Source organism: Microtus pennsylvanicus, chromosome 7 (genome assembly GCF_037038515.1).
Source record: "Microtus pennsylvanicus isolate mMicPen1 chromosome 7, mMicPen1.hap1, whole genome shotgun sequence".
NCBI lineage: Eukaryota > Metazoa > Chordata > Mammalia > Rodentia > Cricetidae > Microtus > Microtus pennsylvanicus.
The window spans coordinates 91,766,976-91,790,052 of NC_134585.1; the positions used below are offsets into that span (position 1 = coordinate 91,766,976).

The 23,077-nt window shown below is 39.7% G+C and overlaps 1 protein-coding gene across 13 annotated transcripts in view; it reads right to left on the reverse strand.

The window, feature by feature from the left end:
• The window catches only part of Camk2d (calcium/calmodulin dependent protein kinase II delta), a 250,842-nt gene that overhangs the window by 24,565 nt on the left and 203,200 nt on the right, over nt 1-23,077 (reverse strand). For 4 of the 13 annotated variants that reach the window (XM_075981432.1, XM_075981439.1, XM_075981440.1 and 1 more), the window contains exons 13-16: nt 20,522-20,559; nt 16,721-16,780; nt 14,519-14,560; nt 12,107-12,155 (exon numbers count right to left, since the gene is read on the reverse strand). In XM_075981432.1, the coding sequence (XP_075837547.1) occupies nt 12,107-12,155; nt 14,519-14,560; nt 16,721-16,780; nt 20,522-20,559 (189 nt within the window). The remainder of the gene's footprint in view (nt 1-12,106; nt 12,156-14,518; nt 14,561-16,720; nt 16,781-20,521; nt 20,560-23,077) is intronic. The other 9 variants (XM_075981438.1, XM_075981444.1, XM_075981436.1 and 6 more) reach the window with 3 other exon arrangements.

Consider the following 23,077-nt stretch of genomic DNA (forward strand, 5'->3'; position numbering starts at 1 on the left):
ACACACAGTCTGCTCAAGGTTCCCTCCTTTCCCACTCCAACCTGGTGTCAGGGTTCTGGTGAGACATCATACATCACTTACTCCACCAGCCATAGAGTAACAAACCTGGCAGAGTTCTAATGGGTAGTTTAGTATCTACACCCATTTCTGTTATAGGCTATTTCACCAGCAATGGTTTTAACATTTCTCTTTCTACTTGTAAAAGCTTAGATTTGTAAAACCTGGGCCAGTGTCTGCTCTTACAAATCTTTATGCTTGCTAGAAAACCTACCAGGCATGTGTCTTCATCATCACTTTAGGGAAGAGTTTCATATGCTATTCCTCCAAATACACAGCATCGTGTTAGGCTCCGAAACCTAGATGTTCAGAACCGTGGGATTCAGGACAGCGGCTGACAGTGTAGCTGCAGCTCTGAGGCCACATAGCTAACTTCCCTAAGCTCTCATGTGTTCTGAAAGACTGCACTGATGCATTGATAAGATTTACTTAGTAGTGCATTTACACCAAGATAATGTCAGGCCAAGTCACTAGACACTCTGCGGTCATCTTTATGACAAGGTTGTGTCAGATAAAAACTATGAACCATCTTCATTTTATTTACTTCTCCATAACAAAGGGCAATTTTTCTACAAGTGCAGCTCCTACTCACACTCACTTTGGAATGCGCTACCTACTTTTTTTTTTTTGAATGGGGCTTGGCCTTCAATACACACTTGCTGAAAGAGGAGCTGAGGGAAAAAGTCAAGAAAGAACAGGAAATGTTATCGTTCTGTCTGCCTGCTCTCACCAGCCTAGAAGTATGATCCAACCTCCCTCATCCTGCAAACAAAAGAAACCAACTCTGTCTTGACTGTGTGTGTCTTTCTTTCCCTCCACCTTTCCCCGCCCTTACACACATGCCACAAAGCTCCATAATGTTTGCCCTAAGGACACCATACTGCACCACTCACCTGAGGGAACCTCCTGACAAGTCCCTGGGTATGTCACCTGTCTTCCTCAGCATGGCCCAGCTTCCCTCCTCTCTGGTTTCATCTATTATGTTTTGGGTTTGAACTTCACTCTGCAGTAATATCCTCAGCATTCTGAATAGTTTGAACATATGGTGCTCTGTTCCTATGCCTTCTGTATGGAATGTATTTCTCTTCCCTCACTTCCTCTCTGGTTAAGAGAATTCCTTACCCCTTAAAGCTAGAAACAGGATTCAGATCTTCAAGAAGCTTGTTCAGGAAGACTGCAGTATGAATAAGAGTTTGGGCTCTGTGTCTGTATAACACACTTGACTGTAAGTGTGTCATTGACCCCCTGTGAAGGTCTTGAATATAGTGGCATTGCTGCATCTATTTCTCTTCCCTGACACAGAACTTAGTGCTCAGAACTGATGCTAACTCTTCAAAATGTCAAAATGTTGTTGTGGCTTCAGTGTTGAAAAAAAACAAAAAACAAACAAACAAACAAACAAAAAAAACCTTACATGCCGAAGGTCTGAGTTAAAAAGTTCTTTTCAGATACTTGTCTTTAATTTATGCATACGAATCTTTTGCTAGCATGTGTGGACATGCATCACTTGCATGGCTAGAGCTGGGTTAAAGACAAGGGGATAAGATGTCATGGAACTGGAGTTAGGGATAGTTGTACATGTCTGTGTTCATACTGAGGACCAAACCTGGGTCCTCTGCAAAAGGAACAAGTGCTTTTAATCTAATTCTCATAATCTGAAAATAATGCTGCTGTATCCCTTTGTCAGATGGAAATCAAGCTTCAGTGAATTTAGTTCTCTTTAAGCTCCTGTAGTCAGTAGGTGATGGGGCCAAGATTAAAACTGGTGACATTTAACCGTGCCTTAGTTACTATAAAGAAATGAGGAGTGAGCATTATGAATGCCCTCAGAGGACAGTGATTTTCTACAAACTCAGTTTTCCAATGAAAAGCACAAAAGAAGAAACTAAACAGTTCCTCCTCTGATGGTTTTTATCTCAGCAGTCCTGCTAAGAAAATCCTGTAGTTCAGTGACAGATTAGAAAACTCTGCAAAGCAAAACTCAAAGCCGAATAAACACAAAATCTTTGCTTCTTAAAGCCACGCCACCTGTGGGTTCTATAGTGACCATGGACGGAAAATCTTGAGACTGGATTTATGACACCTCTCATGATTCCTCACACACAGCTTGCACTTCCCAATACTTACCTCCTTCCCAATGAACGTGCTAAAGCTTGGAGATGTTTAGGAAAGTTGCCTTCTCCTCTAACTCCACACAACTCCTGTGGTCCAGTTAAGCCCTTCTGATTACAGTTCACTCCCTGCTGACTGACAGTAGACGACAGTCTCCAGAACTCATTCCAGATTAGCCCAAACCATTTGTAAACCTAGGCAGCTCCACGAGGATCTCTGAGGAGAAACTATGACCATTGCTTTCCTAAGACAGTGTACTTTCTCTCTGCATGCTAATGACTTATACTTTTTCTCTTTTTCATTTTTTCAAGATGGGGTTTCTCTGTGTAACAGTCCTAGCTGTCCTGAAACTCACTCTGTAGACCAGGCTGGCAACAACCTCAACAAGATCCCCCTGCCTCTGCCTACCAGGTGCTGGATTGAAAGGCATGAGCTACCACCACCCAGCTGTAATTACGTATCTTTCTCTAGTTTAGAAGTCTGATTTTCAAGGAGCTTGCTCAGGAGTTAATGTATCTATCAGCTTTCATGAATGAAGCTGCAGTTTGCACTAAAACAGTGATAAGAATGCAACATGCAATGACAGAGGAGACGAAACATGATAAAACAATTTATAATTTATATATAACTCTGTTTAGCTTCTATTAAATGGGACCATGCTTTAAATTAGGTAGTGGGAAAAACATACACAAATAAAACTAAGAAATTTTTGCTTTTTGCAGCAGCAGGAGACTATTGCCAAAAACTACAACCAAGTCAAAACCCAGAGAACAACAAACTGAATACAACTTCAGTACCAAAGGCTGAGTGGATACCTTGGAGGGGTGTGAGAGACTATAATATCCAGAGGATTGTGAAATCTGCAATAAGGCTGTGCCTTCTAGCTGTGGCACGGAAGTTCCAATCACGACTCTTAACAGTATGGCTGCTTAAATCAGACCTGAATATTTCCAACACCAACTGACATCCTAAAATGGATAGAGAAAGTCTAGCAGGGATCCACTCCTAGATGAAGAACTACAAGCAATTAACAACTCCCAAGAGAGGGAGAACTATTCTTCCCCAAAAATGAGTTTGCTGATTTGTTACCTAATATCGAGTAGTCAGCCCTAGAAACATTTACGTGCAGGCAACACTGAACAGAGTTGGCAGGTTGTATTTATATGTCCACTCATTGATACGTGTAACAGGAATGGATAAAGAAGAGAGAGAGACTGGATTTGGAAGGCAAATGAGGGGGAGTATACATGAGGGAGGCAGGAAGGATGAGTGGCAGGGGGAAATCTAGGTAACTATTTTTAAATTAAATTGAAAAAAGAATGTTCCAGAAATTCATTGTAGTAAATATATTTGAACTGTTTAATTTATAGGAAGAATCACAATATAATCATATAGTTTCACAGAATTTTCAGATATATTTATAAGAAGAAAACAATTCACAATCAGAAGAAGATGGCATTTTAAGTAACTACTGCATTATAGCAAGTAATTTAAGAATTATACAAAATTTACGGTGAGAAAAATAAGTAATTGAGATTGAACTCCTATATACAAATGAATGGATTCAACTTGTGATTTTAGATATCTGGTTTCAGAAAAGTTGTTTAATTTATAAGACGGCTATGCATGAAGTCAAAGGATAACCTCAGGCTTTGGTCCTCATTGAAACCTTGCTTGAGACAGGTCCTCTTTGTTGTTCCTGAGCTATGAACACTAGGCTAGCTGGCCCAAGAGCTTCTGGGGATTCTCCTGTCTCCAACTTCCATTTCCCTGTTAATTACAGATGTTCGTACTGTGTGTCTGCTTCTGTGTGGGTTCTGGGGATTCAAATTTATGTTCTCACATTTATGCAGTAAGCACTGTTATCCACTGATCCAAATTTTTAGCCCCTGATTTTGTTATAATTTTCTATGGTTGATAATTTTAGAAAATGAAATATGCCCCCATAAGAGCTTGTACTAGAATGTATCTACTCACTGTGTAGTGCAACTGATAACATGTATATATGTCAGTGGAAGCTTTCTTCCAATTATAAACACATTCTCTACAATTGTATTAATTTATTGCAATTGTTTGTGCTTTTCAGCTTAGAATTAAATGAATTTCTATGATCATTTTGGATAGCTTACATGACTAACATCTATGATGTTTTTTTTAATCTATCATCTATGTATCTCTTTATCTATTTCTCTATCTCTATAGCTCTTCATCCATCCTTAGGATTATTTTAGACAGGGGTTTTCTGTGAAGCCCTGGCTATCCTAGAGATTACTCTGTAAACCAGGCTGACTTCAGACACACACAGAGATTCACCTGCCATTGCCTCCTGAGTGCTAGGATTCAAGGCATGTGCCGCCACAGATAGGGCAACAATCTAATAATAGTATTATACTACAGGAGTGTAGAAGAAAGGTTAAACTCCTGTATTAGTAATTCCAGTATCTATATTGTACTCTCAGAAGACAACTGGAATAACAGAGACGTTAAGAGACCTGCTCTAAGCAAGTTTAATGGAGGATGGAATTAGAAGTAGACTGCAGATCTCCGATTCCAGCCAGGTTACTGCCGACCGTTTATATTCCACATCACTAAAAACAGTGGTAAGGATACAATAAGAACTTATGGAGGAGACAGAATGTGATGAAAGTTTATATATATTTAACTCCTCCCGTTAAACTGGACCATTTTTAAAAGTAGGCAGTGGGAAAAACAAAAACATGAATAGAACCAAGAAAGTTTTGTACTTAATGCAACACGTATACAACTATATCATAGTTAACTGACAGCAGACTGCCTATAGAATGTCTGATGCTGTGAATGGTGAGCTTGATCTATTATTTATTTATTTACAGACCGGCCTTCCTTTGCCCAGGGTGGCAGAGACCTGCCTCTGTGGATCAGGATGGCTTAGGACTTGGTACTCTCCAACCTGGACATCCAGAGAGCTGGGAATACAGGTGTGTATAGTGACATCTGACATCTTTCGAAAACTCATGTAGATTACTTCCTATTTATAAAAAATTTCAGATTTCAAAGTTTTTGAATGATTAAAATGAGTTGAAAATTTATAAGTCATAACCTAACCAAAGTTTAGAAACTGTTAGATGGAATCTTAAAGCATATCCATAGAAAATTCCTAGACTTCTGCGGAGAAAATCTGAGGTGGCTCAAGGTCCCCAGAAATTTTGGATCGTGGGTTGAATTTTCAGATGAGTAGCATGTGAGTGTGGTGCCTGACTGTATGTTGTTTATGATTTATGGGCCATTTAAAAAAATAGTGCTATATTATTTTACACACACACACACGCACACACACTCATACACACTCACACCCATTTCTCGTACTGTAAGTTGATCCTAAAGTCTCACGGGGTAGACAAGTGCTCTGCCATTGAATTAAGTCCTCAGCCTCTCTATAGCTATTTTAAACTATAATTGAGTTTTATAAAATTGCAAGAAAAGCTATTGCTAGGACCTCAAAGCCCATAGTTTATTTAAATATAGAGTGAGTTTGCTTTCTGTTATAGAAATGTAGCTCTCCCTGCCTCTCTCTCTGTCTGAACTGGGCTGGCAGCAGTTTTGACCCTGCATTTTGTCAGAAGGGCTACTTACACAAGCACAAGGCCGTCACTGACAGACTCAAGATACAAACTTGACAGCGGGTGGCTGGTACTGAGCAAATCAGTGGGTCCACACTGGGGTAGGTAAATCAGAAGCGTGCTGAAAGAAGAGCCATCTAGAGAAAAGGAGAAGGCTTATGCGCGGCAGGTGAGAGCCAAGTCCTGCACGAATCCTCCTATGCTTCTGATCCTCTGAGAAGCTAAAGACTAGTAGGTAAGTACATATTTGCAGACATCAAAAATGAAGTTGTAGGTTAGAAATCTGAAAGAGATTAGTGTATATGCTGCAAACTGTCTAAGACACTTTAGGCTGATAGAATGGCGCAATTACCCCTATTCCTTGAGCAAAGGTGTTTCTTGATTCATGTCTTCTGGAAGTGAGTTTTTCAAGCAAGAGAAGTCCTGAATGACAAGCAGGATGCAAGTCTGAAGAAGAGCAGCAGCATCTGATCGTCTGCCTCAAGGTAACAGTCCCACATGGGGTGCTGAGTCTAAGCACTTGGTGACCACACTGTATACTAATGTGCAGATTTAGAAGATACATACACAAAGTTCATTCTCCAGGAGATTGATAGATTAGCTCAGGAGCTGAAAAGGGGGTGTTACCAGGCATCAGATCCCATGCAGGTGATAAGGGTTCAACATCTTTGTCTTTAACAAGGCTTTCTGGAAGCATCCTATACAGCTTCTTTACCACCACCCCACGAAATAGAGAAAAGGTTGAGCAAGGACGTAGCCCCTGCCAGTTGACCCCAGAACTAGGGATCTTTGCTTGGTGTGCTGAGCTGCACTGGGCTAGACCTGCAAGGTGGATGACAGGCAGCAAGGGATCCGAGTGAGCGGCTGCTGAGTGGTGAGCTGAAGTGACATGCTGGAAGCAGGATGAATGGCAGATGACAAGGACATAGAGAAGCCCAGCTTCCACAGGCGACACACAACTCTGGCATGCTGGGAAAGAGCATCGGGTACAGCAGACAGACGTGTGCTCATCAGGAAGGAGCTGGCGCTGAGCAGTGATGCTGGGTGGGTTAGGAGGTGGAGAGGCAATGTGGCATACAGCGACAGGCCCTGCAAACTGTGGCCACGGCCACAAACCAAAGGACAGTCTTCACATGCAGACAGTGTGGAAGCGCACCCTCATGCCTACAGAAAGGAGCAGTGTTAGATGTGCCAGCCACCAGGGAAAGGTTACAGGTGACACTGGTTGATAAAACTAGAAATTAATGTAAGGTTAGGAATGTATTCAAAATGCAGACAGCTAGTGCAACAATTTTGGACTAATAGCTTAAATTTTGAAGACAGTTAAATTTTAGCATCAGAAATTTTATTTTGTATCATGGGCCATGCATGACCACTTCATGTCTATGGCAATAACTGCCCATGGTTATGATGCCATTACCTTCCAAACTATTGCTAACTCTCCATGACACTGAACAGCTGCTGAGCTTCTTGATGCAGCATCAAAAATAATATTTGGCTTCCAAACACAAGACAATATTAGAAAGTTGTGCAAAATGTCAGCACTAGGATGTGAGCACTTTGCCTTTGGAGAGGGAGGACAGTGCACTCTGGGAGATTTGTAAGATCACTTCACAGGGGAAGTCATCAGGATGACTGCATGCTTGGGAAGGAACAAATAGCTGTAATGTAATATTTTAGCTTTGTTCATTTACTCAGATTTGTTTTCTTTTGTGACAGTCTATTTCTACATAGCAGAGGTTGGCCTCCAACTAGCGATCCTACAACTTCAGCCTCCTGAGTGTTGGGATTACAGGAAGGTGTCACCATACTCAGATTCTTAACTACGTCTAAACAAAACAAAATTCCTACCAAAAAACAAACAAAAAAGTTTTGGCTCAATCATGGGGAGATCTTGAGTCTTACTTTCTCATTGTTCCCTTACTGTTTATTGAGTTAGGAGAAATGAGCCTACCTTCCAGAAAAAGAGCTTCATGTACACCATACGTGAGGTGTTGGCTCTGCATCTTTGAAATCCCTTGACCATGACTAGCTTACAAGGAGCTCGGGTGAAAAGTAGACACTCAGTTGAGTATTTGCTGAGTGAGTGAAGAGACCCAGATAACCTACACTAGGCAGTTCAAAAGTAACAAGTAGGCAGGAGCCTGGGAGAACCCAAGCCACTAAAGAAAACTGAACAAGTAGACCTAAAAGAAACCACTCTTCTCCCAGATCTGGCTTCTAGGATAATCCATATTCTTTGCCTAGAAAGTTCCAGTCATCTATTTGCCACTTCTGCTGACTTTATTATGCAAACAGCTGGCCTGGTGGTTAATATTCCAGCTACCCCTAAGACCCTGGGAGGAAGAACTGTGTTGTTGATATACTTAATTTCTTTCTTTGATTAGGCCACTTTATGTGTGAGCCACCCAAGCTCTTTGCAGTGGAGAAGAGAGGGAAACTTTCATTTCCCGGGTAACTCATCAGGACCACACACTGGTCTTGTGATATGGTAGCAAGGGCCATGCGGCTCAATGAAGCAGCATTGGTGGTGTAGGGGATGCTGCCAGATGTGCTTCATGGGAGAACAGGTGTTAGCACTTAGGACTATGCTACGGAAAGGTCTAGATGCCAAGTGTGGGGTTTCACCTGAGTAACAATGCTGTATACAGCTTTGCTCAGACAGCATAAGCAGTGGAAGGAAGGAAAGGAATGTTCTAGATGTGATATCGTCAGGCATAAAGGACATGACTTTGGTCAAATTATATAATGGTTTTTAAAGGTTCCTACATGGAAGATATCTATGTAACTTTGTCTTCTAACAGAGCAAAACAATAAACATACTTCCTACTAAATTAGACAGATATGGCAAATCCTGGGGTGAGCAGAGCAAAATTATCCACATGAATTAAGGATATTAGGCCTTTTCTTGGGGGAATTATGCAATGACTTATTATGAGATTCCTGCAAAAGCAGATCATCAACAAAACAAACAAATTAAAATGATGTCCAGTCTTTCATCTTCTACCTCCCTTACATCTAGAATGCCTGAGGTCTTCTGAAGCACCTTCTAGTCCTACTGGTTTCCAGAGTCTGTCAGTATTAAAAGGATCAGCTATCAAACAGCTGTACATGTTGTAGAGCGAAGACAGTGATGCCTGCATATCTATGCCTCTGGCCAGCTCTACACCAGTATGATCAAGAAGAAATGTAATTTATTCATTAGACTCCAGAGTACAAATGAAACTCTGTGTTCAATTATCAGCAAGGCATTTCTTTTAATATTATATTATACTTTTTAATCTTAATGTTATACTTAATTTCTCTAACATTTGGTGTGTGTGTTTGTGTGTGTGTTCAGTATAACTCTAAAAAAATCATTACTCAGTTTTTCAAATTGCTGAGGGAACCTTTGATTTGTTTGGTTTTGATTTATTTCTTTGAGGCACATCTCATTATGCCCACCGGGGCTGATCTAGAAATTGTTTTATACAGACACTTGACATGGAACTCTGTATTCTTTTGCCTCAGCTTCTTAAGGGCTGAGATTACAGATGTGTACTATCATGCCCAACTGAGAGACTCATATTAGACATTGGTATTTATATAAACTAATGTAAGTTATCCTGAGCAAGTATTTAATAGCTTCAGTCAAATTCAGATAAGAAACATTACAAATTAAAACCATCCCCATAATTACCAAAGTGTGAAAACATCCTCGATGGATGAGCTCCATATACTGAGGTCCTGGTATTCCCCTTATTATACTTAGTTATTTAAAGATTCAGTTCCTCTGGTGGCTAATGGATAGGTTTTCAGACACTTGGTGAAAAATCGAGGCCGGAACGTGGAGTGGCAACTAAGATCTAGTAAGCCACAGCAAAGGTTAAAAACAACGAACATATGAGAAAAACTAGCTGGCAAAGTGAATGGCTGAAGAGTACTCTTAGCTGAGGCCAACTGTACCCTGGCACTGAACAGGCACAGAGCACCAGTGTTGTGGCATTCTAATAGTAAATCACTCCTCCTCAAGCAGAGATTGTAAATGCCAGTGAAACATGGAATGCATGAAGCTCTATGTAGAACTGCATGTAATAGATTATGTGTGAAACAGACTAAAGTATGCAGATGAGCCTGAAAGCTCACACTGTGTGACATACAAACTCCCATCCTCCATAAAGCAGGACTATTTGAGCTGTGAGCTTTCTCTCCCATGATCTACTTTCTCTGTTTCTATTTCAGCTGCATCAACCTTTGCTTAATTCTTTGTTCGGATACACAATAGTCTAGAACCTCTCTAGGTGTCCCCCCAAACACTTATATAAGCTGATACCAAAACCATACAAGACATTTCATTTAGTTGAAGAGCCGATGAATCTAAAACACTTACAAGATGATGCTCCTTGGAAAGCTAAATGGTACATCTGTTTACTTGGCTATCAAACGTGTCTTTATCTAACACATTCATAAGATTACTTTTGTTCAAATTTTAGATCAGAGACAAAAGTGGGATGAATAGACTTAATCGCATCCTTGACTTTTGCACTCCAAGAAACAATGAGGGGCTCCCTGGAGTAGAGATAGGGCAGTGCACTGATAATATAAAGAATGTATGTTAATAGTGTTAGTCGTTCCACTAAACCAAGAAGAAAAAAGTCAGCAGAGGTGACTGTTAACTGTACTCTGCATTTTCATTCCCTAAAATTTCTCCTTGACCTGAGATTTCTTGGTTCTTTGTTCTATAACACAAGGACATTTTTTTCCCCTTCGGGACTTTATTATATTAATGTCACCTAAACAATTACAGCATTTAGTGATGTTTATAGGGAAGGTATTTCCAAGTGAAGATTTAGATAACTGATGAACCATACCTCTCAATTCTTCAAAGATATTTCTTATTCTTTAAAATTTTTATTTTAAATATCTTTATCATTATAATTCTAGCCAAGCAGACCACTGAAGGTGAAGCTGCAAATAATGAATTACAAAAAGAACACAAAACTGTAGGAAAATTAACACTTTACAAACAGTCACATGGTTAAAGGAAGTAGAGTTAGTAGGAGTGCATATTGAGTGTGTTTATGGAAAGATTTCAACAGTTAGAAAGCTTTGCCAAACAAAATGAAACAGAAGTCAAGAATATGCGAGAGCTTGGGGGAGTGGGAGTGTGGAGATGGAGGAAGGGCGGATATAGGAGCAGGGAAGAAGATATCTACATTAAAGGAGCCATTTTAGGGTTGGCAAGAGACTTGGCTCTAGAGGGGATCCCAGGTGTCCACAGGGATGTCCCCAGCTAGGTCCTTGGGCAGCAGAGGAGAGGGTGCCTGAACTGGCCTTGCCCCACTATCACACTGATGATTATCTTGAATATCACCATATATCATCTTTGTCTGGCGAAAGATGGAGATAGAGGCAGAGACCCTCACCAGAGCAATGGACTGAGCTCTCAAGGTCCAGCTGAAGGACAGAAGGAGGGAGAAGATGAGCAAGGAAGTCAGGACTGCGAGGGGTTGGTACACCAACTGAGGCAGTGTGCCTATTCTAATGGGAGCTCACCAAATCCAGCTGGACAGGGTCTGAATGAGCATGTGATCAAACCGGACTCTCTGATTGTGGCTGACATGGGGGCTGACTGAGAAGCCATTGATAAAGGCACTGGGACTTGTTTTTATGGCATGTTCTGGCTTTTGGGGACCCTAGTCTATATGGATGCACAGCTTCCTAGGCCTGGATGTAGTAGGGAGGGCCTTGGACTTCCCACATGGCAGGGTTCCCTGCACTCTCTCAAGGAGTCAGGAGGAGAAGAGGAGAGTAAGCAAGGGAGCAGGAGGGGATTGGGAGGAGGGAAGTGTAAATATTTGAATGGAAAAATAAAAATAAAAAAAGAAAGTGTATGAAGCCTAGGCAAAAGACTTCGAAAAATTAAGTTCCACAGGAATTCAACAGAATGCCATTCAATCAAAAGTTTGAGAAAATACTAGTACATTTCAGACCACGTCCTTTGAATATAGTCTTGAACACAGTCTTCTATACAAATTTTAATGATATACCTAAAGCACATATATATTGTGTGCTGAGTTTGACTGATGTGTTTAACATCACCCATTGTTAGCTGTGATGTCAACTGTATACCTGTTTCACAGATCACATGTTTCAATTTAAAACATATAAAATGTGAAAAACATTGATATATTCATAGTGGTTCACTATTCAGAATAATGAATTCATAAAATAAAAAGGAATTTCTTTTGGGATAAGCCTTCTTTGTGATCTACACTTATTGATCACTTGGAACAAGCTTTGCTAAATGCACGTGGAGCTCTCAGTTAGAGCCTTCCCAGGTTTTGATCCCAGCCTACCTTTCACGTCTTCATCCTCAATGGTGGTGTTGGAGCTCTCAGTTGACTCCTGTTCAGAAGAAAAGACAGTTTAGAGCGTCACACAACGCAGAGCTGATTCTTCTGACAAACTTGGCTGGTGGGACATACATTATCATGCAAATTTCTTCAGCAGGCTGTGTGCATACGCTGACATGCAAATGGACAAATGCACCACGTGATTTTCAACAGAAACACGATGTCATACGCTGCAAACATGTCAAAGGGAGTACTCTGGCCACCTGGTCCCTGATGCAGGATGAACCCAGGTAGGTGCAGAAGCAGAAGAAGTATGTACTTTATTTAAGAATTGAGTAAGATGAGTTCATATTCTAGTGTCTCACACTGTGTTTTTAGGAGGAAAAACGAAATATTTTAGCAGAATAACCTTGAAACTTAGAATGCATGGTTTTATTTCTAACAGACCAATCAGTGAAGAGCACCTTCTTTGTGTTGGGCACTATGTCAAGCACAGAATTTGGGGCTATGTGTCTACCCTCTCACTTTGTAGAGAAAAGACATTCCTCCAGCAATTGATTCAGAAGCTGGGGCTATAGCTGAGCCAGGCTGATCAGAATTGTCGGAAACTGTTTCGGGTATATGTTAAGGACAGTGGAATCATAATAAATCATTTATTTCCAAGGTCAGCGAGACTTTTTTCACTTCATTCCTTTCTAACTCAGAAACAATCAGTCATTCAAAAGAAAATCTCTTTCCACAATGAAAAGACAAAGTTCTTTGTAAAACTACAAATTAAGGTGAAGAGTAGTAAGCACACTAGAAAGTGCGCTGCAGACGCTAGTGGTTAAAATACATTTCTTAAAGTAGTTACATTAAAATGTACCAGTGAAGTATTTTCCAGCAAAAGCATGTTACAGTGTTCATAAGTATTAATTTTCATTTTCCACTTGGAATGATTGAAGACCAGAGCTGAAAATAATTTGGACCAAAGTTCAGGCAATAGCTGTATATTCAGTGAATGGAAAACAGGTTGGGAAGGTAATAATAATAATAATAATAATAATAATAATAATCTCTGTCAGTGTCCATTTATAGATTGGGGCAATTTTGGAAAGCCATCTGCTTATATGTAATATTTAATATTTAAATTAAAGAGATACACTAGCTACTGTCCAGAGTCTCCACGCATACAAAACCAAGGAAAAAATCTTCATGCATTTCTTTAATGTGATGTGGCATTCAGAATTAAACACAAAATGAAGGTTAAACCATGCACATAAAAAGAAATGAATTCATGTAGGCAATAATACCATGCAGTAACTCTTACAAGTGCGAGAGCTAGAACTATAGCAGTGTCCACTCCAGCTGCTAGGCCTGGTTTTCCATCTGATAGTGCCATTAATGGGGACTGCTCTCATATGTGCTGGCCCTGACTACCTCAACTCTTTCTGGGGACCTAGAACATCTCCAGTGTCGTGACACTAACGTACATCTCCGATTAAGACACAAAACATTTCATTTTCATCATGGGTGAATAAAATATTGAACCAGAGATGAAATGTATTTCCTGATCCTCCAACATTGTTGATTACAGGAAGGGAAAGACCTGTGACTGTATTCAGCACCTTAGAAAAGTCATGCTTTTTTCCCCTCCCCTTCGATATGATAGTGTATAGCAAGTGATAAGCTGGACAGAGAACACATATAAAAAAATGTTTCTTTTAATCCCTCAGACAAGTATGCAAGTGTTGGTATGATCACGGTATACACATAATTTATAAACGGTAGAACACATTGGTCTTCATTCAGCATAATCCTTTAATATCTGTTACTATAATTTATATAGATGGACAACAAACATTTAACAAGAAACGGAATGCCTGATTCTCTTCACATTCATGGCAAACAGTAACACCACCAACAATATCATCAATAACAGGGAACTGAAACACAGGCAAACAACAACAGCAACAACACAACCATTGTGACAACAGAAGACAGCTGAAAAGCTCAGAAACAAGTTTTAGGAGAAAAGAAACAAAGTCATTCTATTTGAAGACAATGGAAGGATAGCAGGAAATTCTGAGATTTCATGCTATGAGTGTTTATCACACAATGAGCAAACAGGCACAGAAAGGAAAAAGACCACATGGAATTGCCTAAGGTATAGTCATCTCAACAGAAAGATTTAACCTGACCCTTATTTTTTTTTTATTTACTAAGGGATCACTGGCTTCTCCTTCAGGATGCCATTCTTTTTGATCTGAAAGAAGTCTATGTATAATTCTAGACTAATTAGGCACAAAAGAACACGTGATGGAAAGAGGGCCAAGTTTTTCTTTCCCACTTGAGATCATGATTCAGTTTTGGACAGGGCATTTGATGAGATGTGCAATCTTATCAAAGCAAATGGTGTTGATTCTTTCTTAATACCTTGTTTCCGTCAGGGTTGTGGATTACAGTGGTTTGGGGCTCCTGAGTGAGAACAAAATAGAGAAAGAAACAGTTTGTATTGGTAAGTACATTCTTACTAGTCTGTGGGACAGAGCAGAGTGAGCCAACAGACAAGACTAAAGAGTGATAAGAGCTAAAGCCATGTCAAGGGCTGTCAACAGCCGACAGGATCTCTGGGGAGGCCTCCCTGGTGAGCCTATGAGATCAGGCACCTCCCTACCCAGAAGCAGCATGCAGGAGACCTTATTCCTGATAGATGAACAAACAGGCAGGGCTTTGCAGTTTGGAGATCTAAAGAGGCACCTGCTGTTTCACCAGGCCCTAAGCCAGGTAGAGCTGTCCTTTCTTCTCTACTGAATACTCTGTTGCTGTCTAGCTCACAAAAATTGGCCAAGGATGCCATAGATGGAAGTATTTCAGAAGACATCAAATTCTTTATGAAGGTATTTTTTTTTCAGCTGTATTGCCTTGGGACTGGACTCAGATGTTATTATAATCAACTCATAGTTGAATACCCTTTGGAGAATCCTGAAATACTGGACCTCAGTTTAAAAAACAAAACAAACAAAAGTCCCTACAAAACTGTCCAAACGAATACAGTCTAAAGCTCATGAAAAAAATCTAAAGAATACTTAAAAAGTTTATTTAAGTGTTTTTTAGAACTAATCATAAAACACTATCATTAGTAACGCTAATATATTGATATATTCTTTTCTACATTACTCACATGGAAAGGAAAAGTTCTGCTTTATGAGCTTCATATGCAGAATTGTAAGTTGTTAGGTAATCTTTTTCCATGAAGAAATTATTATTTTCCTATGGTTTTCTGTGAAAAAATTCTTAAGTGGAAAGTATATTCAAATACTGATGGTAAAAAAATAGACGGAGCGTTCACACAGTGACAGCATGCTTGGTGCGTACATTAACGGGCACTTTAGCACCTGTGAGTGGCTGTAACCATGGCCAACCTTCTCCACAGGAACGTCCCCAAGAGACAGCCTGCACTGCACACTTAGAAAAACACAAGTGTTGCTTCTTTTCTTCCCGTCTGTGGTTTCAGCTGTGAAACTGACCTTACTAGTAGATAAGCCACTATTTTTTGGCCCCTTTTTTTCTTACCCATTTTTAAGAAAACATTTTTTCCTTTTACAGGGGTATGGATTGAACCCCAGGGTTTCTTCTAAGTTAAGAAAATATTCTCCACTAAGCTATGCTTTCAGCCCCGATAACCCTCTATCTTGACATATCTTTTCCTTCAAATGTTTTTAAATCAAATCTCCAATTGGCTAACTCAAGTAACATAATGCCTAACATTTTTAAGTCAATGACAATACCAGTCTTGGCATAGTAATGAATAAAAATAATTATAAAACAAATTATGGAATCATAAGACAAATTATGAAAACATTTGAAGAAAATCTTATACATCCCTATGTACTAAATGCCAGTATTCAGATTTTGCATTGTGGCATAACACTACTCCTCTGTGGAGAACTAACTGACTTAGTTGCTAGTTATGTATGTTTGATCGAAATGGACAACACTGTCACTGATAGTTTAAACTTTTGTGTCACATCCTCTCATTCTGTGGAAGAAAGTGAACAATTTAATTGGACAATTAATTGGAAACACAATAAACAGAAAGCTTTGACTTATGCAGTGCCTCTTTATCTCAGAAAGTAAAGTCTTGCAAAGCCAAGTTGTCTTTCAGTACGAAAGAAATGGGAACTCTGAATAAGGTCTACTTTTTATGTCCTCTTGCAAGAATCCTGTTAGCTCTCCTTGATGTCAACACTTTCTTGGCAGAAAGAGAAACCATTGTTTGCAAGATCAGTAGCAACCATCACTGGAAGAGCTAAGGGTAACCGAAGCGCATTCTGCTGCGTTTCCAAGCCAGCATGCAAGAATTCCAACTGCAGAGAAAGCATGAGGTCCCACAATGAAATGAGAAGGCTCATGTTAGAAACACACTGCTTGACAACTAGCTCAAGAAAAGGAAATCAAACCATGTAAACTTTTCTTCTGAATTTGAAAAAAAAAACAAAACCAAAACAACCAAAAACAAAACAACCTAACAACAAATGAAGTATTGATACACAAATACTGATTTAGTGAAAGCAAACGAGAGAAACAACAGCAAACAGTGCAGAACTGAAGAAAGGTACAAGAGTCCAGGTATACCAGCGCCGGGGTAGGAATATTTTCTTTGGGGCTGGTTACCACGTTGGCTTTGTTGTTTATCTGTGGATATGCAGAAAATAGAAACAGAGATGCCTTAATCTTCTGAGTAGCCAATGTCTACAAGGAGCATGTCTACATGGAAATACAGACATGAAAATAAAGAGCCACTGGAGATGAATGACGGACACGAAGGAAGGGCACATCTAGTCCCTGAAGATCCCACGCAGCCTGGGACTCTACGACGAGAGAATGAGATCAGTGGTGGCTGCTCTGAGCATGCTGCCTCCTCTGCGGGGCTTCAGTGAGCCCAAACCAAGCTGCAGAGTATGAGGAGGCTGTAGCCGCTTTCATACTCTTCAAGTTAGGTCCATCCTGTCTTGACATTTTCCGTTATTCACTGCTACGAACACGTTCCTTTATTATCTTATAGTTTTTTCTTCTCATTTTCTTCTTGAGCCTGAAGTCACACACAGACCAGCTTTCCCTGGGGGAGCTATCATTACTTTGTTTACCAGGTATCCAATTAAAATCCTGACTCTTCTGGCAAAGTGCGGACATTAAAGTGTTTTATTGAAAATGGTAAGTTTGGGTCTCCTTTAGGAATCCATCTTCTTTGATAAGTGGAAGAAATCAAACCGCATTCATTCTGTAGCCTGAGTGTAAAGGGACTTTCTTGTCCACAGCTGCCCAAGAGACAGCTCAGCAGCTTGTGACTGTTCCGTTATTCTTGCCTAGTACAACCGGTGGGACCAAACCCTTGCATCAACACAGGCGAGTTTATCTTTAAAGGAGATGTGGTTGCTACCATGGGAACCACGTTTCCAAAGAAGCTCATGGGACCGATAAATATGGCAATGGCCCACAGAGGAAACTCTGTGTAGACATGTGGGGGCTTGGAGCTCTGTTGAGTTTTACACTAAAGAATAAAATACTGAGATGGAATAATCGATATTATTTTAAACCCATGCATGACATATTACATTATGGTTATCAGACAGAAATTTAAATTCACATCCAGTTTTGCATATCAAGTTATATAGGCATTTGCATTGTATATTATTTCTAAAGGGATCCATCCATAGTTTTAATATGAACGAAAATATACCTGGGGACTTAGAGAGGAACCTGGCGTTCATAGCAAATGATTATTTATATTATTTATAACACAAGTCATTATTTGGGTTTACTCATTTAAGCTTAGGCCTACAGGCTGTTTGGGGGCTGTCACTGAGAGAAAGACACAAGTGAACAGAAATGAACGCAGGTATATGCTTGGCTTTTGTTTTCATTCACTTTGTGTGGTTGCTGGTACGAGCACTATTTAATAAGCTATGAAACAGTGCTCTGCGTTATGCAAAATGAGAGAAAGTGTTGAAAATTCCCTTTACTTAGACAACTTATTAAAGATTAGACTGTTGTGTGTGCAACAGTCAAAAAGATATGGGAGGTCCGGGAATATGTGAGCTGGGTACAGAATGTGTTCATGTTACTCCAGGCTGCATTAGACCTTAGAAGGACGACCACAAGTAGCTTCCTATTCAGAAAGAGTACTTGATGAAAGTGCCACGTGTCCTGAACGGGTTTAGGGTTTATCAGTAGATGCAAATGAGATAGAAAGTCTCTGGAATACTCTTCTTCCTGTTTTGAGAGGAGACAGACTTTTCCCTAGGATATAGTTGCTGAGAATTGCTTGTGAAAAATGTGACTTATTTGTATTTAAATACACACAAACTTATCAGTCAAAGTGCCTGACTACTATAACCACTGTCCACGTTCATACATGAAAACAGACACACCATCATGCTTTGGAGATATATATGATATTATTCCGAAATAATAAATTATTTTCTCAGTAAAAGCCAGAGAAGAACTAGCTTTTAAAGAGTTAGTTATCAAGCACCATGTTCAACCATAGTTGTCTTTTAAATGTACATGTGAATTTATATACTTTATATTATGGAAGCAATGGAGTTTTGTTGTTTGAAACCTGAATGCAATTGGATATTTAAATGATACAGTATTACCCTCAGGAGGCATGAACAAGGGGTTGCATTCATTCACTTAACACATACTCCTTTTAAAGAAGCTTAGCTAGAATGGACCCATGCTGAAATCACTTTCACATTATTTGTAAACTCATGGCAAGTATATTAAGTTATATCTGAATGTATTTATGAGTATCAATTAAAGGATAACCCTACAGCGTTTCTTCCTGTACGAGGAAACATTCCCTGTGTCCTGGCTTCTTTACTCTCAAGGAGAAAATTGGGCTTTGATCTCACAGACGGTGGAACTCATTAACAGAGTATGGATAAGACTTCAACTTGTTATTTACCTGAAAAATTCTATCAGAGAAAAACAACGTAATGTGAAAGCGGAGGAGCATGTTATGCGTGCCGATTAGCGCTGACCTATGACGCTCTTACTCTTTTCTACTCCATTAACTCAGGTAAATGAGACTCTTTCATTTCTAAGTGTGTATTTTTCCCAGTAGGAGAACTCTGGTGGACACAGATCCTCACCATCATCTGAACACTCGAACTGGACTTCCTTTTCTGAATTGACCAGTCAAAGAGAAAGGAAGAGAAAACAAAAGCATGACCAAAGCAGGGAATATATAATCATTTTGCTGTGGAAAAGGTGTTGTCAGTTGACTGGAGGGAAACTGCTCTCAAAAGGTTTTCGTATCAGGATCACAATGGGAATAACTGTCGATTGGACTTGTGAACTCTCCAGCCCTGAGCAGTATAGAAAGATCACAGGGAAACATCTGGAAACTTAAAATTTCCACCAGTGTCACACTGTGGAAGAGACAGATAGCCACTGTCATTATTGGAATCTAAACTGAGTGACAAAAGCAGAAGGAAGGTACTGTTAGCTTGAAGAATGGAAAATGGCGACCTAGCAAGTACAGGGCATAGTGACCTCAGAGCTGAAAATTCTCAAGTCACACACAAACAGGTGCTAGAGCAATGACTCCATATGAATTTAGGAACCAACTGACAAACGGTTTTCTATGCTACATTTTCAATATGAACTGGCCACCTGATTGGGTCCAGTTCAACAGTTAGACTATTAACTAATTCCCAGGAGGGTTGACCTGTGGAGGAATGTATGCATCTGCCATTGGAAAAGAGAGAAAACCATTAACAAGACATTTAGGTGATAATCTGGAAAAATAACAAAGATTATTATGAAAATAAGCTACTCTCTATTAAAGATATTATCATTAGAAAGAAAGTTGTATTTTATTGGTTAGAAATTGAAGAAAGTAAAAATATTTTGTCACCATCTTTCTTGGAAGGCTTTCCTAGTATCTGTACAGGGTAGTCACCTTGAATATATCTCTAATAATTATGACTGAAACACAAGAAAGTTATGGGCTTTTAAAAAAACTCTTCCCAAATAAGGGCACTTAGTCACTGATACCCTGATTTCTCGGGCCAACTGAGTTTGTTCCCAGGTCTTGGAAGGCTTCAAGTGCACATCATAATTACTCAGAAAAGCATTTGGTTTTTGTAGATTCTTAGGTCACCAGAGTGGCTTGGAACTGTAGAGAGGTAGAGAGACTTAGACATCAGTTTATAACTTTTCCTAGTTAATATATAATCTAGTGAAATGATTGAATGCTAGCATCAATGATAATCATGTGTATTTATTAAACTATCTTGTGCTTCAGCCTGTACCTTCTTTAGGGAACTGTAAAGTACAGAAGCTATCCGGACTTGGGATTTGCAGGTAGCACTTAAACTCCCCAGCATCTGAAAGTCAGAGATGGTTTAAGACAGCCACTTGACTTACCTTTACTCCATCGGGTTTCTTCAACAGACTCTTGGCTGCTGCAAAATGAGAGTAAAATCGCCTCAGTGAGTTATCCACAAAGCCACAGTGAGATGACAAATCAAGTTATCGTCTCTTGCCACCTTTGCTGAGCTATGACCAACATACACCAAGCCTTCAAGGTCACACCGATGAGCAAGAGCTTACAGGACACAGAAATACAGTATCGCTTTTCTGGTTTCACCACAGCAAATTTAGAGATCAATTCTTACATAGTTCATGGCATGAAATGGAACACTTTGCCAGTTGTGAGCGTTGGACTTTGTGTCACTGTTGGTCCTGAAAAGGATACTGGAACTTTTACTGGACCATCCTTCATAATCCAGAAAGTTGACTTGGTCTCTAGACACCAGCCGGCAGACTCACTACATGTTCATTCCTGCCATGTCTGGTGACCATGTCAGTTCTGCCACTGAAGCCCCTCTTGCCAGAGGTTGAAATCTCAGTCACAAAAATTTGCTCTGGCTAAACAATGTACCTCCTTTATTTTTGAAATCAGAGAACTTCAGTTGGATTGAATATACAAATATCTATATAACATCAAATGGTACCTTATTGACCAGGAGCAAATTTTTTTTAAATGCTTAGCATATGATAATAAAAAAAATGCATTCTGTGTTCATTTAGACTTCAAAATCAGAATACAAAGGCTTCCTAAATGAAGGTCTTTGAATTGAAAAATTAAAAACCATAACATCTAAAACAAGATCTAAAATAAAATAAAATCTTTAGGGTGTAGGTTCTCATAGGAAACTTCCTTTTCCCAGGGGACTTAAGCATGGCTTTCATCGTTAACAAGTTTCTTCAGGCTATTAAACCTAGACAGCATCCTTTTAACAATGTGCACATCCACAATGAACAGCCAGTTAAAGCTGTAATGACGATTAGTACACTGGTGTAGAACAATCACGGATATGGAGGACAAAGTACACACGGTTCCCTTTAATGTTATGTGCAGTCATTTAAGCACACAGAGCACGACATTTGAAATGAACCACCTAGCAGTAACTAAACTAAATGAACATTTCATTTATTGATATTCCGTTGCTTTGTGATTTTTTCCTTTTAGTTTTCAATCTGGCAACACTTTAAATTTATTTAAAAGACACGAATATGGATTTCGTCTGGTTTCTAGCAACAATGCTATTAAATTTTTATCAATGGAGATTCACTAGTTGCCTTGGTTATGGTACCGGTTGCCTGTGGTTAAAAAGGAGCACTAGTGAACTCCCGTGGCCCTTAATAAGTTAGAAAACAAACAGAATAATTTGAATTGAAGTGGCAAGCAAAAAGAAGACAATGATTTGGGGTAAGAAGCGGTCTGGCTTGGGAGATGCAGAGCCAACCCCTGTGTGACTACTGCCTTACCTCACAAGAAATATATTCCACATTCAGGGAGAAAAGAAGAAATAAAAACAGCTTTACAACCACATAATACGGACGGTTACTTTAAAGAGCACATTTGGCAATGAACAGAATGAAGAACACACTCGATACTCGAGACTAAAATGCAACTACAGAATGGACTAGAAGATGTAACGGAGTCTCGTGCTGTTCAGCTGATGTAGAAGAAATGGGTACAAATGTTTGATTTTCGTGCAAAACCATTCCGAGACATTACAAAATCCACACATTTGTAATGGGTTTTAGTTTGCAAGAATTGGTGAAAAGAAACACATGCGGTAAACTATAGCATCTACCAATGGGTATAAACACTATTAATAAAGACCCAATTTACATTTAAGGTTGTTATTTAAAACTTCAGCCAAATATGTTATTTCAATTCTGGAAAATCTTTAAAAAGGCAGTTTTTCACCATCACTATATAAATGATATATACTATATAAATGTATATTTTTATGATTCACTGAGCTTCGGGCCACAGGGAAATATCTATTTAGTTTAAGGTCATATACATATGGGTTAATGCTTAATGAACTGACATTAAAGTCACCCACGTAAATGTCAATGACGTTCACCAGGTATTTATAAAACACCTGATTTGATAAAGGCAGCGGCCTGGCTTGTCGGACCAAGCACGTCGGACAGAACACGGAACAGCTGGGCAGCACGGCCCCTGAATGTGCAGCGCTACGCTGGCCTGGAGAGATCGCTGCGCATCAGCCTCTCATTTCACATTGCTTCTAAGTAGGAAGGGGGGCTGACCTGTTAACAGAGGTCTAAGCAATAACTAGGAATCGGCGGAAGGATGTCTGACACTCATGTGATGATGGCTGTCTGATTATCACTTTAACATCCGGGTTAGGCAAAATGAAGTCAGAACAGGTCGCCAAATGCTGCACATCACTATCCAAAAGCAAAAGTAACGCGTTTTTTGACAACCGTTCTAAGACTGAACATCTGAACTAAAAGGGTTTCCTTTTCTTTTTAAAACAGAGTCTCTCTAGGTAGAGGAGGCTGACCTTGAACTCACCGAGTTCCGTGTTCCTCTGCCCCCTGAGTGCTGGGATTGATATGCATCACCTGACGACCTATCCCCAATTATAAATTTATCAA